Source organism: Trichomycterus rosablanca, chromosome 1 (genome assembly GCF_030014385.1).
Source record: "Trichomycterus rosablanca isolate fTriRos1 chromosome 1, fTriRos1.hap1, whole genome shotgun sequence".
In the NCBI taxonomy this organism is placed as follows: domain Eukaryota; kingdom Metazoa; phylum Chordata; class Actinopteri; order Siluriformes; family Trichomycteridae; genus Trichomycterus; species Trichomycterus rosablanca.
The window spans coordinates 68,530,843-68,550,512 of NC_085988.1; the positions used below are offsets into that span (position 1 = coordinate 68,530,843).

Here is a 19,670-nt window from a genome sequence, read left to right on the forward strand (position 1 = left end):
ACCTCCACAGGACCACCACAGAGCAGATATTATTTAGGTGGTGGATGATTCTCAGCACTGCAGTGACACTGACATGGTGGTGGTGTGTTAGTGTGTGTTGTGCTAGTATGAGTGGATCAGACACAGCAGCACTGCTGGAGTTTTTAAATACCGTGTGCACTCACTGTCCACTCTATTAGACACTCCTACCTAGTTGGTTCCCCTTGTTGATATTTTTGGTTGGTGGACTATTCTCAGTCCAGCAGTGACAGTGAGGTGTTTAAAAACTCCATCAGTATTGCTGTGTCTTATCCACTCATACCAGCACAACACACACTAACACACCACCACCATGTCAGTGTCACTGCAGTGTTTAGAGTAATCCCCCACCCAAATAATACCTGCTCTGTAGTGGTCCTGGGAGAGTCCTGACCATTGAAGAACAGCATGAAAGGGGGCTAACAAAGCATGCAGAGAAACATATGGACTACAGTCAGTAATTGTAGAACTACAAAGTGCTTCTATATGGTAAGTGGAGCTGATAAAATAAACAGTAAGTGTAGAAACAAGGAGGTGATTTTAATGTTATGGCCGATCAGTGCATATGTGATTCGAAAAATGTTAGCTAGATATCTGAACAGTCTTAATGCTAATTATTAGAAATAAAAAACTATGATGCTGCACTGTTAATCATTCTTAACTTACATCAGTGTGTTTCTTTGGGCTGGATGGGGAGTTTGTAAATGCCGATATTTCCATATCTAAACGACATAAGTTTAAAAACTCAAGTAAAGTACAGATACTCCAAACAATACTTAAGTACTGTAACGAATTATTATTACTTTCTTATTTACTTTATTACTACATTACATTACGCCACTGGGATTAGCAAGGAGAATTGCTGTCTTTAGAGAATATGGAGTAGGTTGTCATTTTAGCCACAGTGCAGGTCAGTCAGTCAACGTACACACACTGCACTCTGACATCATCGAATTAGGCAGATTTAGCTGAAGCTCACAAGCTGAGGTAGTGGATGGCAGTGTGTCTTTTTAACAGACAAATACAAGCTAGCTCATTTGCTTCCTATAGGGTGAAGCCAGGTAATTTAGGACATCAGGCATAATGGGACAAATAAGGTTTTGCATTATGGGCGTTTTAAATAATAACAACCAATCGCCCAACATGTTAATACATGGTTGCTACTAATGTCCTTTACATGCTTTTGATTAGTCTGAGATAACAAGGATCGGCGGATCAAAGATTCAAAATCTCTGGTCTTTTGACATGCAGTGTAAGCCATGCAGCATGTTGATTTTTTCCCAATGGTAATAAGAGAACTACAACTAAAACATGGAGTGTATGACACCAAAATGTTTGTAGGATGTTGTATGTTGTTAAATAATTTAATTCTCATCTGCCTCTCTTACTGCTACTGACTTTGCAACTTTCTTTCAGGAAAAGATTGGCAAAATCAATCAATCCTTCTCTCCGACTGACACACTTTCAACTGACCCTCAACCCACCAACACACTCACCAGCTTCACCCCACTCACCATGGATGAGGTTGCACAGCTTCTCTCATCCAGCAATACCACTACATGCACACTTGACCCTATACCATCCACCATCCTCAAAGACATCTCACAGGACCTAATCCCCTTCATCACACTCATCATCAACAACTCCCTGACATCAGGTGTTGTCCCTACTGCTTTTAAGAAGGCTCAGGTCATTCCCCTTCTTAAGAAACCTACACTAGACACCACAAACATTAACAACTACAGAACAATCTCACTCCTCTCTTTTCTATCCAAAATTCTTGAACGTGCTGTCCAACTATAGTCAGCTATCTGTCTTTCTTACTCAGAAGGACCTCCACGATCTGTACCAGTCTGGCTTCAAGGCAGCGCATTCTACAGAAACAGCTCTTGTGGCGGTTACTGAGAAGCTTCATGCAGCCAAAGCAGCCAAACTGTCATCGGTCCTTATTCTTCTTGACCTCTCTGCAGCCTTCGACACAGTGAATCACAGCATTCTCTTGTCCTCTCTCTCCAACCTTGGAGTAACCGGTTCGGCATGGCAATGGATGGCCTCCTACCTGGAAGGGCGCTCTTACCAAGTGTCATGGATCTATATCCCCTCCATGCACTCTCTCAACCGGTGTTTCTCAGGGCTCTGTACTTGGCCCACTTCTTTTCTCTATCTACACCCGCTCTCTGGTAAGGTCATAGCCTCCCATGGCTTCTCTTACCACTCCTATGCAGATGATACTCAGCTCATTCTGTCATATCCTCCTTCAGACACACAAGTCTCAGCTCGCATCTCAGCATGTCTGCAAGATATCTCACAATAGATGTCAGCTCATCATCTAAAACTCAATCCCAGCAAGACAGAGCTGTTACTCATTCCTGGAGATCAATCTCCAACCCAGGACCTAGTCATCTCTCTTGATGACTCCCAGATGAGACCATCTGATAATGTAAGAAGCCTTGGTTTTGTCCTGTATAACCAGCTGACCTTCTCTCCGTGTGTAGCCAACATGACAAGATCGTGCCTGTTCCTCCTCTACAACATAAGGAAGATTCGACCATTTCTCTCCAGGGAAGCTACCCAGATTCTGGTCCAGTCACTTGTAATCTCACGGTTGGACTACTGCAATTCCCTCCTGGCAGGAGCTCCCATGTCTACTACTAAACCTTAGCAGCTCATTCAAAATGCAGCTGCTTACCTGGTTTTTAACCAACCTAAACACTGCCACATCACCCCACTGCTGCGTTCTCTTCACTGGCTTCCTGTAGCTGCACGCATTCAGTTTAAAACAACGATACTCGCCTACAAAGCCAAAAATGGACCAGCCCCAAGCTACCTGCGTAGTCTAATCAAACCCCGCTCTGTACCACGCAACCTCCGAGCCACTAGTATCGCTCGACTTGATCCTCCACCCAGGACTAGCAGAAGACAAGCATCAAGGCTCTGCTCTGTACCCAAGTGGTGGAACGAACTTCCTCTGTCTTTCCAAACATCTGTGTCTCTTGCTGTCTTTAAAAAATGATTAAAAACCCACCTTTTTACTAAGCACTTAAGCTGACTTGTACTTACTAACGCTCTTTCATTTCTTTAAAAAAATAAAATAAAAAGCACTTTGGTTTTAACCAAGGACGGATTAAGGATAGTCTGGGCCCCTGGGCAAAGAGTTGGGCACTGGCCCGGTCAGTAATCCAGCCATGGTTCTAACAGGTTTTAGCAGATTTGTGTTCTTGGACTGTTGTTTACTTAAACTAGAGTAAGATAATGTTTACTGTGGAAGCACTTCTGTAAGTCGCTCTGGATAAGAGCGTCTGCTAAATGCCGAAAATGTAAATGTATCCCATACGATAGATAAATTGGGACAAAAAAAATCTGAAATGAAATCGGCAGGTGTCTATGGTATCAGTTGACATTGAATCATGAGTTACAGTGCTGTTGTTTCACACGGTCATATTACAGACATTGTTTGGCTACATACAATGGCATCAAAACCAGTTGTTTGAATTGTGTAATTAGTATGTTCCTAGTATTAAATTAACATAAGTAAAGTTACAGCCTTCAACTAGGCTACATTAAGGATTTAAATGCATTTAACGATTTAAGATAAAATACAGTTGTTCTTCAATTAAGCTGATTTGTTTGGTGTCCTTTTTAACTTTATTGACCTTGCCCCATATTTATAGGATTGTAATGTGAGTCTTGAAGAACTCGTTTCCAACCCCTAATTACTGTCTGTGAAGAGTTTTGCAGGTTGTCTAAGTGGGTTTCCTCATACCTCCTAAAACTTACAGAAGTTGCAGTAAAGTCCCAATTTACGTCCAGTATATATTTTTGAGTTGCACCAAGTCACCACTACCCTGACAAGTATAAAGAAGAGTAAATGATCTAATCTAACAAAGGCTGCTCTTTGTAATGGATCTTTAATTTTGAATTAAAATGTCTAACCTGGTGTATTCTCTGATTTTATTTATTTATTTATGATGTCAAGTTATATCATCATACAAATGACACAATAGTGTCATCGGTCTATTTAAAAAAAAAAAAGCCTTGGGATGTGCCTTTTACCCTGAGTCTGCTTTCAGTGCAAGAGTAAAAGAGCCGAGTCAATAAACCGACTCCTCGAACGGCACATCACTCGTCTAACGGCTGAGAATTACCAGCGGCTGTTTGAGCGTGTAGCAACTGAAAAGTAAGTAGCATATTGGATTCATTTTACTTTAAGCAATTAAATAATAGTTAATTATTGGATATGCACATTTATTTGTGGGTAAGTAATTAAATTGAAACTGAGAAGATTTGGGCTACAAAGTCCTATGACAGAATATTTTAACCAGTCGACTGTACGGAACGCTGTGATATTACTATACCAAAAAGTGTGTGCACAAAAAAAGCTGAGGCTATTTATTTATTCATTTATTTATTAAAATTTTTTTTGTTCTCATCAGTTGTTTGTGACTTTGCAGAACATCGTTGGTACAGTTGAAATGTATCCGACAGCATTAAAACAGTTATCTCGGTGGAATCTTTTCCATTCTCCGTTAATCCTTTTACAGCAGCCTGATAAAAGGAAACAGCGCACTCTAGCTGCAGCTTCCTATCATGGTAATGTATTACTGGCATCATTTAGTGTTGTAAATAACCAGGAGAACCTAGAGGTCTATGAGCTATTATGTGTATACATCTAAGCACAAAAACACATAACCTAATAAATCAATTGTTAGTTTTGTCGTATATATAAAATATATAACCTAATGACTACTATTACTGTGGACTTTTAGCTATTATGTAGTTATCATTACCCTAAATGGCTGTAACATTATTTGAACAGATTGTTTATTTAGGCACTTTTTGGGGCACTAACAACATTGCAACAAAAGATATAACAGCTAGTAATAATGTGTTGATTTATTAGTTAATCTAAGTAATATCAGTGTATCAGTGGGGCATGAAAGCTCATTTCACCCACCCTGCTTGTTTATTGGAGGTCGGAGGAAACCCATATGAACTTGGGCAAAGTTTCTTACAAACAGTGATTGTAGGCATGGTTTAAACCTCCTCAGGACCCTAGTTCTGTGTAATAAATATACAGTGCCTAGCAAAAGTATTCGGCCCCCTTGAACTTTTCAACCTTTTGCCACATTTCAGGCTTCAAACATAAAGATATGAAATTGTAATTTTTTGTGAAGAATCAACAACAAGTGCGACACAATCGTGAAGTGGAACGAAATTTATTGGATATTTTAAACTTTTTTTAGAAATAAAAAACTGAAAAGTGGGGCGTGCAATATTATTCGGCCCCTTTACTTTCAGTGCAGCAAACTCACTCCAGAAGTTCAGTGAGGATCTCTGAATGATCCAATGTTGACCTAAATGACTGATGGTGATAAATAGAATCCACCTGTGTGTAATCAAGTCTCCGTATAAATGCACCTGCTCTGTGATAGTCTCAGAGTTCTGTTTAAAGCGCAGAGAGCATCATGAAGACCAAGGAACACACCAGGCAGGTCCGAGATACTGTTGTGGAGAAGTTTAAAGCCGGATTTGGATACAAAAAGATTTCCCAAGCTTTAAACATCTCAAGGAGCACTGTGCAAGCGATCATATTGAAATGGAAGGAGTATCAGACCACTGCAAATCTACCAAGACCCGGCCGTCCCTCTAAACTTTCAGCTCAAACAAGAAGAAGACTGATCAGAGATGCAGCCAAGAGGCCCATGATCACTCTGAATGAACTGCAGAGATCTACAGCTGAGGTGGGAGAATCTGTCCATAGGACAACAATCAGTCGTACACTGCACAAATCTGGCCTTTATGGAAGAGTGGCAAGAAGAAAGCCATTTCTCAAAGATATCCATAAAAAGTCACCTGGCAGACACACCAAACATGTGGAAGAAGGTGCTCTGGTCAGATAAAACCAAAATCTAACTTTTTGGCCACAATGCAAAACGTTATGTTTGGCGTAAAAGCAACACAGCTCATCACCCTGAACACACCATCCCCACTGTCAAACATGGTGGTGGCAGCATCATGGTTTGGGCCTGCTTTTCTTCAGCAGGGACAGGGAAGATGGTTAAAATTGATGGGAAGATGGATGGAGCCAAATACAGGACCATTCTGGAAGAAAACCTGTTGGAGTCTGCAAAAGACCTGAGACTGGGACGGTGATTTATCTTCCAACAAGACAATGATCCAAAACATAAAGCAAAATCTACAATGGAATGGTTCACAAATAAACGTATCCAGGTGTTAGAATGGCCAAGTCAAAGTCCAGACCTGAATCCCATCGAGAATCTATGGAAAGAGCTGAAAACTGCTGTTCACAAACGCTCTCCATCCAACCTCACTGAGCTCGAGCTGTTTTGCAAGGAAGAATGGGCAAAAATTTCAGTCTCTCGATGTGCAAAACTGATAGAGACATACCCCAAGCGACTTGCAGCTGTAATCGCAGCAAAAGGTGGCGCTACAAAGTATTAACGCAAGGGGGCTGAATAATATTGCACGCCCCACTTTTCAGTTTTTTATTTCTAAAAAAAGTTTAAAATATCCAATACATTTCGTTCCACTTCACGATTGTGTCCCACTTGTTGTTGATTCTTCACAAAAAATTACAATTTCATATCGTTATGTTTAAAGCCTGAAATGTGGCAAAAGGTTGAAAAGTTCAAGGGGGCACTGTAAATAACAATTTTAGTTGAACGAGATAAATTGGGGTTGAACAGGAAGAGTTCATAAGATGACAGTGATTCCCATTGACCACTATATAGGTTTATCAACAACTTCCATAAAAGTTGGTACAATAGTTAAAATGCAATTAAAAACACAAACCACTGATTTTTAACAAATGTGATATTTTATTAAGAACAGCACAAAAATGTTTTGGTACTTTCCACAGGTAGACAGTTGAATAGGTAATAGGTGGAGCTACCATGATTGTAAAAGGAGCCTTTAGAGGCTTTTTTAAGGGCTGTGTTGCTTACGAGCATGAACTGGTCGACCACTTGGCATAAAACCTGTAAGCAAAGAGTCTAAACGACACTGCTATCCAACAATGTTATTTAAGTTTCTATCAATTTATGTTTTTATTGACACCTCAAAATACATTTTGACATCTGACATTTACATTTGACATCTACTTGGTCAAATGCCGCATCCAGGTTTGTATCCCTATATTTCTGAATGCTAAAAATATTGACAAATTCACGTCAAGATCATTAAACACTGGTAACACAAAAGAATCACAAATTGTAAAGACTGGAATAAAATTGCAGTTTGTGTTGCAGGTGAACCCGGACAAGTACAAGTCCATTTTTAATGGATTTTCTTTAACCTTGAGAGAAGATGGCTTAAGGGGCCTGGGCCGTGGTTGGGCCCCAACTTTTATTGGCTACTCTATGCAAGGTCTCTGCAAGTTTGGTTTTTACGAGGTCTTTAAGGCTTTCTATAATGACTTTTTAGGAGAGGTAAGAAGTGTAAGCTCTGAATCGCTTTAGTGGTCTTGTAGCACAGATTTTTATACCAGACTCTTCTTTGTAAAAACAGGAAAATGCATACATTTGGAGAACGTCTGTATACCTGGCTGCATCTGCCAGTGCAGAGTTCTTTGCTGACATTGCGTTGGCACCTATGGAGGCATGTAAAGTACGTATCCAGACACAGCCTGGCTATGCCAGAACCCTGAGAGAGTGTGCTCCAAAAATGTATGCAGAGGAGGGGCTGTGGGCGTGAGTATTTGGTTAAATATTGGGATGAATATTTTCTTACTTGGACAGAGTAACTGTATGGTTTTATAACAAGTTCAAGTTTTAAAAAATCTTTAAAAATGTGGTTTCCCCAAAAAATTTTTTCCTAACAGCAGGCTTTATTATTTCTTCCTCAAATTGCATTTTATAACTTTAAGACCTAAATAAGAATTACATTATTTTAAATGTACATAGCATTATCAGGTGCCATTTTGTCCTCACTTAAACCTGTCTCTGCCAGTGAGCAGAAGTTTTGACGAGTGGACAGATTGGACAGATGGACAGCGAGCTGCTCCAATTATATTATATGATTCACTTTTCTAATGCAATATCATGCCTTCTGTTTATCTTTTCTGAGAAGGATTTGTGGTGCATCTCCAACACTTCCAATTTTGTAGATGCAACAATGATGAGTATAAAGCAGTTTTTCACATTCTGAGCTAAAGCAGAAGTGTATGTGTGGGAAAGATCAGACAGAGCATAGTTTTTGTCAGTTTCCATATTTTTTAAAAAATATCTTAGTGCTATGGTCAATAATTAAACTCTTCTTTTGGTGTCAGTTAGCTTAAATTCGTCAGGTACTAAATTCATCTCGCTGTAGGATAAAATACACAAAAAAATTTTCCTCACTAATAATTTATAGGTTTTTATATGTTAACATTTTAGACACATCTAAAAAGTCCTACTAAACATTTAGTTTAACACTATAAGCTACAGTATCAGCAAGGTCTTTGAACTGTTCCAAAATGTTTTTCTTTGTTCACACAAATACATTTCACACAAATATTTTCCCCTTGCAGGTTCTACAAAGGTGTGTACCCACTGTGGCTGCGTCAGATCCCCTACACCATGATGAAGTTTGCTTGTTTTGAACGCACGGTTAAGATGTTGTATAAGTTTGTAGTTCCCAAGCCTCGCAATGCCTGCTCAAAGCCGGAACAACTTATAGTCACTTTTGTAGCAGGCTACATTGGTGAGTAAACTGACTGAGGAATTGTTGGGTGATTTGTTTTCTCAGATTTATTTGTACGTTTTATCTTATAGAAAGAAGGGCTGTGACTGTAGAGTAATATACATGGTAGTCTACCTTTAGCTATCTAAACTGAGAATTTAAATAAATAAAATGTTTACACACACACACACACACACACACACACACACACATGCATTCACATATTAAGAATAACTTGAATAATCGGAGACTTGCACTTTTACCAAGAGGACACATTAGAATTGCATACTATTAGTTTAATATTATTTATCATCAATATTAATCATCATCATCACCATAATAATGCTATTAATAATAATTTGTGTTCGACTGCAATTTAAAAAATTTAATGAATAAAAAAAACAACAGCACATTAACTACAAACAGTGATTTAATTGGTAGATAAACTTTTGAATAGACATGTAAGCTTCAGGCTTTTTTTCTGTCTAGCTGGTGTGTTCTGTGCTGTGGTATCCCACCCGGCTGATTCAGTGGTGTCTGTGCTGAACAAGGAGAAAGGAAGCACAGCCATGCAGGTGCTTAAGAGACTGGGACCAAAAGGTAAGGTATTGTACGCATGTACATTCACTGCAGACATCAACCTATGTATACATGTATGTCTGTTAACATACAAAACCTATTTAAAGCTCTATAATGCAGCACTAACAGCTGTACAATCATATTGTAGACTCAGTTAATAGTGTTGCTATAGAATAAGTCAACAGTTATAAATCAACAGTACTATCATGCAGCATATACAGACTGCTTGATCTGACTGCTGTCTATGCTTATAATATTTTGAACAAATTACCCTAAATTTCAATAACCTTATTGACTCCAAAGAGCTACTGGCTGGTACAAAATATTTTTAGCGTTAGAAAACAGTATTATTACTTTTAACCGATTTGCTCATTCAGCGTTTATTGTTTAAACTATAGGGTTTAGCATTTTCTCCTGTGTTGACATAATATCTTACCAGTTAGACTAGACAGCTATTAAACAATTCGACCAGTCAGGCATATACCTAATATTTTGTACACTCTCAAAGTTGCTGTACTCGTAATTACCACCTGGTGTCACTCTTGTATTACAGCCACAGATTACTTCGCTGCTATATTTATGCCTGTTTTCCATGGCACGGCACTCTGCAGTACAATAAGATGCTAATCTAAATTCAGAACTATCCACTAAAGGAGTTTACTGATTGTGACGGCATTCTCTACCAAACGCGAAAAAACCTCAGCTATTACCGTAAACAATAACAGTAGAAAATACAGGGAGATTATCGGTTTTCCTAAGCAGTAAGTGAGGCTGCCAGTTGACTCTAAAAGTGTGAAGTAACACAAGTCATAAATGCACACACACACACAGAATAAAATGTAAATTTATTTCAGCTTATTACTTGCAGGTGTGTGGAAAGGACTCTTTGCTAGAATCATCATGATTGGCACGCTGACCGCCCTGCAGTGGTTTATCTACGATTCGGTAAAGGTTTATTTCCGTCTGCCCCGTCCACCTCCGCCAGAGATGCCAGAGTCTCTGAGGAGGAAGATGAGCTTTGCAGGTCAATAAACCAACCAAAGGTGAACCTAGTTTCACGTTTGAAGGCAATGGCTATTAGAAGTCGTATTTGATTAATTGTATTAATGTTACTAGTGTAAAATTCAAACACATGCATATAGGCCAGCTTATGTCTATTCAAAGAGATAAAGAAAAGGAAATGCAATAATAAATTTGTGACCCACAATTATGTGCATTCAGTAGAAAATGAAGGAATTAGGGAAATTAGGGACTGAAGGAATTAGGGAAATTGCTGCTGGGGTTAGAATATATTGGTAAAAAGCTGATTTAGTGAGTGTTCTTGTGAGTTAGAGAAAAATTGTCAGTGTTCTTGTTTCCACTCCTTGGTATTGTTAAGTTTAATCTACTGTAAATATTAAAGTAAAACATGCATCTATGAACTTCTTGTTTGTTCCTTCATAAATGAGTGAAATAAAAGAAAATATTAAAGTTGGGTAAAATTTTTTAAAAGTTCATTTTTTTATATAATTATTGCTGTATTTTAAAAATGGTTGTTGTTTAAGTAATGATATTCCACATACAGTAAATACTAATTGCTGTCATCAACTTTGTTAATTAGTTACGTTCTAAAAAATCTTGTGAAAAAGCAATGTAACTTGAAATGAAACAATGAAACAGTTGCAATTCTACTAATCAAACTACATTTATTCACCAATAATAAAGTTTTAAGAGGTGTTTTTTCAAATTAATTAAAAAAAACAAAACAAGTACTTTCTCTCTACTTCAAAAGCATCTCTACAATCTGGATTTGGGCAGTTTATCCCATTCTTCATGGCAGATTCTCTTAAGATCCATCAGATTGGATGGCAAGGGTATGTGAACTGCCGTCTTAATGTCTCTCCACAGATACTGGATGGGTTTCAAGTCTGGACTCTGGCTAGGCCACTCAAAGACATTTACAAGGACATTTACAAGGTAAATTGTCACCCCAGTCTTTGCATGTGCTCTGAAGAAGGGCATTTCTGTATTTGGCTGCATTCATGTTCCTCAATTCTTACCAGTTTCTCTGTCTGTGCAGCTAAGAAGCACTCCAATAGCTTGATGTTATCACCACCATGTTACCTCATAGGTATGATATTAGCCAGGTGATGTGCAGTGCCTGTTTTTTGCCAGACTCTGTTTAACAGGTTTATATATTTTAAAATCGTACCATTTTTTGCCTTTACCAAAGTCCAAATGTCCACCATAACTTGATCAATGGAGATAAACAGACCATTCTATAGACCTCATGGTATGGTTTTTGTCTTTACGGTGTAGCGTAAATTGTGGGTCTTTTAGACCCAGGTGTGTGCCAGCAAACTATGTCTAATCAATTGAAATTGCAACTGATGGACTCCAGTTGAGTTCCAGACACATCTTAAGGATAATTTATGCAAAGAGATGTACCTGACCACAATTTGGAGTGCAACAGCAAATGGTCTAAAAACTTTTGTGAATAAGATGTTTCAGTTTTTGATTCATAATTAATTTTTAAAACACTCCAAAACATATTTTTATGTCATCGTTGTAAGCCATTAAGTGTAGACTGATGAGTACAAATTTCCATTTAAAATAAAATCCAACACAATAAAGTGTGGAAAAAGTCAAGGGGTCCCAATAGTTTCTAAATTCACTTTACCAGGGATTTTTTAAATTTCCTTTTTAATTTTATTTCATTTTTATTAACCATCCTCATCCTGGTCAGGGTCGAAGTGGGTTCGGTTTTAGTGGGAAAACATTGGGCACAAGGCAGGAACACCCTCGACAGGGCATCAATGCATTGCTGGGCTTCACAAGCAGTGGTGGATTAGCATAATAGATTGCTACGCCACACAAATCTCCAACAGACATTTTGCATACTTTATTAGAGGAAACTTCTTCAACTTAGTCAGAGTGGTGTGACAGTAGCATTTTTAATGTGGTATGTATTTTATTAATTTTTGCAAATTAATAGAAAACAGTTGATGTACACATTTATGACATGTTTTGAGTATTAATTTAATGTTTCACATGAGATCAAAACTTTTTAATACTCTGTTTAAAAGATTTATGTATTTTAAAATCTTACCATTTTATTTGTAATATTGAAATAAATTGGGAAAAGCTTAGGTATTTTTGTTTGATTAAAAAAAAGACAGTTTACTCAATGTAACCACAAGGATAAAATTCCTAAAATATGAAACAATTTTTTTAAGGCACCGTTAACACAGGGCATATAACAGTTTTGTTGGGGGTGGGGGCAAGGGCAATGACTTGGACAAAAATATGATTGACGCTGCTGTAATGCATATTATTAACGATTGTTTACTTAATGCTATTTTAAAAAACACATTTACAACAAGAAAGCATTCAATTTGGTAATACATTTTGTTTCCATTGTCATATTAAACAGAAATATTTCACAAGCTTGAAAATGGAACTGGATTTGTATTAGAATACTTTTTGTTCTCGTTGTCCTGTTTTCTCCTCATCAGGGTATGAGTACAAGCTCTCTTGACCCTAATACTGCATGCACAGCTTCCACAAATGGAGCTTATCACCGCATAGGAGCTCTAAGGTCACTTCCTGCATATATCAGTGTGCTTGTGCTGTACTTTGTGACTATGTGTGAGTGCTCATGCCTGTTTGAGGTTACACGATTTCTAGGTACTAATGGATATATGCATGCGTCACACCATTATACTGAAGAAACATGTGATGTAAGTCATGCACAGTTGTGCGTGACTATTGTTATTACAATCCATTTGGTTATTTCAGTTAATGTGGTTTTTACCTGAATTCGAAGAAATGTATTCCAACAGTATTAGAATAACAACACCAAATACTCTTTTTCTCCCTCTGTTTCTAAACCTTTAATGTTTAGGGTTAACAGATATGTAGCAAACCGTAACCATGCTATTACATGCTTTTTAAGTAATGGCTAGAAAATAAGTGTAGAATTTTGTTTTTACATAATAGTCTATCTGAACTGCAGGAAATGCTTTTTCACGTCATGTATTAATATTTATTCATCGTGTGGTTTTGTACTAGGTGGCTGTTATTAGCTTATTGCTGTAAATCCTAAAATGTGTAGTTGAATTACAGTCTGAATTTCACTGTCTGACTTTTTTGACTTTCAATGCAAATCATCAATATATTTTAGGGCTATTCATACACAGTGTTAAACTATTTTTAACTAGAAAACGCACTCATTCTCATTCACTCATTCCCAGTCAGTCTAACAAGCAGCCACACTTGAGTTTGAGCTTTAGCTCAACTTTAACTTGTGACCATTATTAACAAATTAAACTTCATGTGATTACTTAAAACTCATGTAATTACTTTAGACTTATGTAATTAAATATAAGTATGTATAGTTAAGACTACAAGACTCTGGCCTGATTTTTTTGAAATAAACTTAAAATATTGGTTCGTAATTACAATATACAGTACACTATTGTCACAAAGTGTGATTTTATCTACTTATTTATTTTATAAGAAGTCTGGCTTAAACACCTTATTTGTTTGGTCGTATTTAAATGTATTTATTATTATTAAGTGCTGTTTTGCAACCATATGCATAGTGTTTGTCCAGAACATCCTGTCTTCTGTTTAGGTCTTCTGATTTGGTAATGACTTGTTCATTGTTTCTCTCATTGTCTATGTTCATCTTGTTGCTTGCCATTCTCTTCAATTACCCTGAACTCTTCCAAGCATAATTGTCTTTTACAATAATTTGTTTTATTTTTTAGGTTGGCACAGTAGCGCAGTGAGTTGCACTGTCACCTCACAGCAAGAAGGGTCCAGGTTCAATTCCTAGGTCACCTTTCTGTGTGGAGTTTGCAGGTTCACCTTGTGTCCATGTGGGTTTCCTTCAGTTTCCTTCCACAAGTCCAAAGACATGCTGCTAGGTCAATCAGAGCTAATAACAATTGCCCTAAGTGTGTGTGTGTGTGTGTGCCATGTGATTTTTTAATTTTTTTGCATTTTCTCCCCTTTTTCTCCCCCTTTAGCACGTCCAATTGTCCAATTTGCATCGTACTTCCTCTCTGTCTATGCTGAACCCTGCCCTGACCGAGGAGATCGAAGCTAACCCACATCCCCTCCAACATATGAGCAGCAAGCCAGATGCATTTTTGCCACCCACATATTGATGAGTATTGTGCCACCTAGCGTTGCATGCGGAGAGACACACCCTAAGGGTACTCTTTCCTCATCTCTGTGCAGGCGCCTCTAATCAGCCAGCAGAGGTCGTAATCGCATTCTGACAGAGAGAGACCCACATTCGGCTCTTTGTCCCGCCCCCCAACTGAACAACCGGCCAATCATTGCTCATACAGCCACTCAGCCTCGAGCCAGCAAGGCAGAGCTGGATTCGATACGACATACTCGTAATCCAGCTCTGGTTGCAGCATGTGTTTTTACCGCTGTGCCACCTGAGCGGCCCTGTGATGGTTTGTTGACCGGTTAGAGGTTTCCTTTTTCCGTCTTTCACCCCATGAATTGGACCCACCGCAACCCTGACCAGGATAAAGCTGTGGTAAAACAGAATCAGTTGGTTCTTCTCATAATGTGTCCAAAATAAGAGATTTTCAGTTGGGTTATCTGGGCTTTTTTTTTACACTGGTTTCCATCTTCAGTGTCTTTACAGATGTTGTAGTACTAGTCCTTGACTTTCCTTGCATTTCCCTGAACTTTTGGCTCAGTTCCATTAAAAGATCTTTATCCTTCTTGATTTTGGCCTTTTATCTCTTAAAGGCTTTTTATTTTTCCCAGTTTCTTTTTTGATAACATTTTTGAGTTTCCTCTATAGTGCTCTGGTTTCTGTTACTTATGCCTAGCATCTGAAGTTGGTTCCTGATGTTTTTCTTGCCCTTCAGATCATATTTTGGAGGACTGATGATTTGAATATTTTTTTCCTAGCTTCACTCTGAGCTCGCACAGAAGTTTGTAGTATGTTCCACAGTAAGCTCCAGGCTATGTCTTTGCAGTTAAAATGTATCTTGTTTATCTCTTGGTGCAAAGAATGTAGTCAATGTAGTTTCAGTAAAATCAGTTTTGGGGATTTCAATGTGTAAAAATGACGTTTTGGTTGCTTAAAGAATGTATTGGGATTGAAAAAAGCAATTGTACTGAACAATTAGTCATTCTTTGGCTCTGGGATCACAACAAAAGCATGGTATTAAAATGTGACTCCTTAATAGTTAAAATAAAATTGCTTTACTATTGCAAAAAAGAAACTCAAATGTCTGAAGAATACATTGAAACAATGTTTAAAACAATGTGGTCGATGCATTGAATTTGCACATAAAAATAACTGTGGTTTGTGGTTACCCCACTGTACATATGAGAACATATGTAGCACTCTTCATGTTGAATTTCTTAAACACACACACACACACAAGCTGTTTGGCTAAAAATTCTGAGAAAAAAAACAGACAGGCACCTAAGTTATTACTTAGCAATGTGACTATGAAAAAAAATGTTACAGCAAGTTTTTTGTAGATCATTCAGCCAAAACTGTACAGCAGTCTCGGCATTAGTAAGTGCAGTATGTAAGAGTCATTAACCAAAAATGTAATTCTATACAGTCCCTTCACAGTCACAGTCTTTGCTCATAACCTGACGGACTTCCACACCAATGACTGACTTCAGTCTTTCCACCCAGCTGACCAGCAGCTATTTAGACAGCTATTTATAAATACGGCTATTGTTCTTTCGGAGTATCTGGATCAGTGGGTGAGCCAAATCTAAAGTAAGGACAAAAGTACACCAGAATGATTGTGCTGCACACAGGGATATACAGAAATGACCTTTGCTGAGTTGAACAATGCTCTGCCACATATAAAAGTTTGCTTATTGAGCTTATATCATTGAGCTACTTTAGCTTATTTCTACAATAGTAAAACAATTTTACATTCATTTTTAATGGGCCAAATTTTTAATGTTTTTTTTTTTTTTCAGTTAAAAAACTGCTTCATCCTGATCAGGGTCAGGGTGGGTCTGGTTTACCTGGAAAGGCAAAAACAGCCACAAGGACAAAGAAAAGATATTTAGTGTTTTCAGTTTAATTCTGGTGTTTATATAGTAAATATGAACAAATTTGCCTGATGCCTATATACATACACATACAGTATAAATTGTATGTATGTACAGTGTATCACAAAAGTGAGTACACCCCTCACATTTCTGCAAATATTTCATTATATCTTTTCATGGGACAACACTATAGACATGAAACTTGGATATAACTTAGAGTAGTCAGTGTACAGCTTGTATAGCAGTGTAGATTTACTGTCTTCTGAAAATAACTCAACACACAGCCATTAATGTCTAAATAGCTGGCAACATAAGTGAGTACACCCCACAGTGAACATGTCCAAATTGTGCCCAAATGTGTCGTTGTCCCTCCCTGGTGTCATGTGTCAAGGTCCCAGGTGTAAATGGGGAGCAGGGCTGTTAAATTTGGTGTTTTGGGTACAATTCTCTCATACTGGCCACTGGATATTCAACATGGCACCTCATGGCAAAGAACTCTCTGAGGATGTGAGAAATAGAATTGTTGCTCTCCACAAAGATGGCCTGGGCTATAAGAAGATTGCTAACACCCTGAAACTGAGCTACAGCATGGTGGCCAAGGTCATACAGCGGTTTTCCAGGACAGGTTCCACTCGGAACAGGCTTCGCCAGGGTCGACCAAAGAAGTTGAAGTCCACGTGTTCGGCGTCATATCCAGAGGTTGGCTTTAAAAAATAGACACATGAGTGCTGCCAGCATTGCTGCAGAGGTTGAAGACGTGGGAGGTCAGCCTGTCAGTGCTCAGACCATACGCCGCACACTGCATCAACTCGGTCTGCATGGTCGTCATCCCAGAAGGAAGCTGACGCACAAGAAAGCCCGCAAACAGTTGCTGAAGACAAGCAGTCCAAGAACATGGATTACTGGAATGCCCTGTGGTCTGACGAGACCAAGATAAACTTGTTTGGCTCAGATGGTGTCCAGCATGTGTGGTGGCGCCCTGGTGAGAAGTACCAAGACAACTGTATCTTGCCTACAGTCAAGCATGGTGGTGGTAGCATCATGGTCTTGGGCTGCATGAGTGTTGCTGGCTCTGGGGAGCTGCAGTTCATTGAGGGAAACATGAATTCCAACATGTACTGTGACATTCTGAAACAGAGCATGATCCCCTCCCTTCGAAAACTGGGCCTCATGGCAGTTTTCCAACAGGATAACGACCCCAAACACAACCTCCAAGATGACAACTGCCTTGCTGAGGAAGCTGAAGGTAAAGGTGATGGACTAAACCCAATTGAGCACCTGTGGCGCATCCTCAAGTGGAAGGTGGAGGAGTTCAAGGTGTCTAACATCCACCAGCTCCGTGATGTCATCATGGAGGAGTGGAAGAGGATTCCAGTAGCAACCTGTGCAGCTCTGGTGAATTCCATGCCCAGGAGGGTTAAGGCAGTGCTGGATAATAATGGTGGTCACACAAAATATTGACACTTTGGGCACAATTTGGACATGTTCACTGTGGGGTGTACTCACTTATGTTGCCAGCCATTTAGACATTAATGGCTGTGTGTTGAGTTATTTTCAGAAGACAGTAAATCTACACTGCTATACAAGTTGTACACTGACTACTCTAAGTTATATCCAAGTTTTATTTCTATAGTGTTGTCCCATGAAAAGATATAATAAAATATTTGCAGAAATGTGAGGGGTGTACTCACTTTTGTGATACACTGTATATATTTTAGGATATAGCGAGTCAAACAGTTTGTAATGGAGGCAATAAGAGGAATTTTCTCCTGTTAAGCTTTAGAAGCTTTAAATCAAACAGTGTCATTCCTCCCACTTGAATGTTTTTTTTTTCTGATCCATGATCTTGTATTTTATTGGTTAAACTAGTGGGTGGAACAGAGTTCCTGCCTACTTCTTTCCAAGAGGGTCAGGCATGAATAATAAGTCATGCTGCTTCAGTGTCTTGAGAGCTGGAAAAAAAGTCTATTTTTCTTAACAGACAAAGTTCGTTTATTAAACCTAGACTCACTATATTGCACTGCCACATGTTTTCTCAACTGTTTGCTAAAGTTGTTGGTGACCTGGTCATGTTACACAAACATTGTTGCTCACAAGGCACATATTTAACTCTTTTGTGCAAACAGATACTTTTTTTTAGTCTACTTGTATGACAAAAACTGGTAAACCTCATCTTCCCCTTCTATTTTTATGCTTAAAAAGTACCATCATAGTGGAAATGGCATGGCTATCAAAATGCTTCGTTAAATGTTATTAGGTTAAATGCTTTAAACCTAATACCCTTTTAGATTGTCCCAGCAGTTCCCAGATTTTTCTAAGATAGCGGACCACAGTATCAAATTGCTCCACCACTGCATGTTTTTATTTGGATCTGCATTTTTTGGCTTATATATAAAATATTTCCACTTGCAAAACTGCAACATCCTCAGTTATCTTCGGTTATTAGGAAAGGTGATGGTACTTTGCCTCTGTCTTAATTTTTTTTTTTATCAATTCTTTATTGAGCGTTTTTCCTCCTTTTTTTTAAAAATCTAATCAAAGTTTATCTCTCTCTCGCCGCCATCCCCACCCCTAGGACACACACACACACAGTCACTAATCGCTTCTGATCAGCTGCCCCCATGCAGGTGCCCCAACCTGTCAGCAAAGGTCATAATTGCTCAGGATCCTGTTTCAGCCGGTAGGTACCCGGCCGGCTGATAGCAGAGCTGAGATTCGAACTCAAAAGCTAAAGCTCTCAGCATTGGGTCTTGACTTTACATACAAAAGTACACCTTTTGAATTAAAATAAAATAAAAGAAAGAACATTAGTATTTAGTTTTGGCCTAGTAATGCTGTGGCATGCCCTTAAACTGACAGTTTAGGCTTTAAAGCCATCTCAATGTGCCTAAATGAAAGCAGTTATCAAAGAAAATTCTACACAGTGACGTGTAAAAGTACAGAAGTGATTGGGGGCTGAATAACACTTTTCCATCAATAAATAAAAAAATAATATGATAATAAGCAACGGACCTGACACACACACACACACACACATCTTTAAGTTTGTTTCATTTGGAGCATTATTATTTTATTTTTTTTTACATAAAAACAACAAAACATAAAACATTTTTTTGCACGACTGTAGTAGCTGTTAATGAAAATGCCATCTGTCTAGAAGACATCTATCTAAAAAACGTCAGGCTTGATGTCGGAAGATTTTCAAGGTTATAAAGTCCTGACCAAGCGCTCCGTCACCATATTCTTTATTGCAGTTAGAAACATCTAGCCGCAGGTGCTATTTGAATCTACGCTGTTTGTGGTCGGTACTTGCGCAGTTTGCGTAGCTGGTGAAGCCGTCCTCCTGGTGAACATGC

The 19,670-nt window shown here is 38.5% G+C and overlaps 1 protein-coding gene across 1 annotated transcript; it reads left to right on the forward strand.

The window, feature by feature from the left end:
- Positions 1–4,572: 4,572 nt before the first annotated feature.
- slc25a3a (solute carrier family 25 member 3a) lies at positions 4,573–10,637 on the forward strand. The gene is made up of 6 exons (XM_063005684.1): positions 4,573–4,608; positions 7,287–7,466; positions 7,546–7,727; positions 8,546–8,718; positions 9,187–9,297; positions 10,145–10,637. The coding sequence occupies exons 1-6, from the start codon at positions 4,606–4,608 to the stop codon at positions 10,306–10,308; spliced, it is 813 nt and encodes a 270-aa protein (XP_062861754.1). The 5' UTR covers positions 4,573–4,605; the 3' UTR covers positions 10,309–10,637.
- Positions 10,638–19,670: the final 9,033 nt, after the last annotated feature.

What these genes read in the sequence shown, in the direction of transcription:
- slc25a3a (XM_063005684.1), top strand. An exon ending in GCAGAGGAGGGGCTGTGGGC is followed by an intron (nt 7,728 to 8,545) that starts GTGAGTATTTGG and finishes TTCCCCTTGCAG; the next exon opens with GTTCTACAAAGGTGTGTACC. An exon ending in TAAGAGACTGGGACCAAAAG is followed by an intron (nt 9,298 to 10,144) that starts GTAAGGTATTGT and finishes TATTACTTGCAG; the next exon opens with GTGTGTGGAAAGGACTCTTT.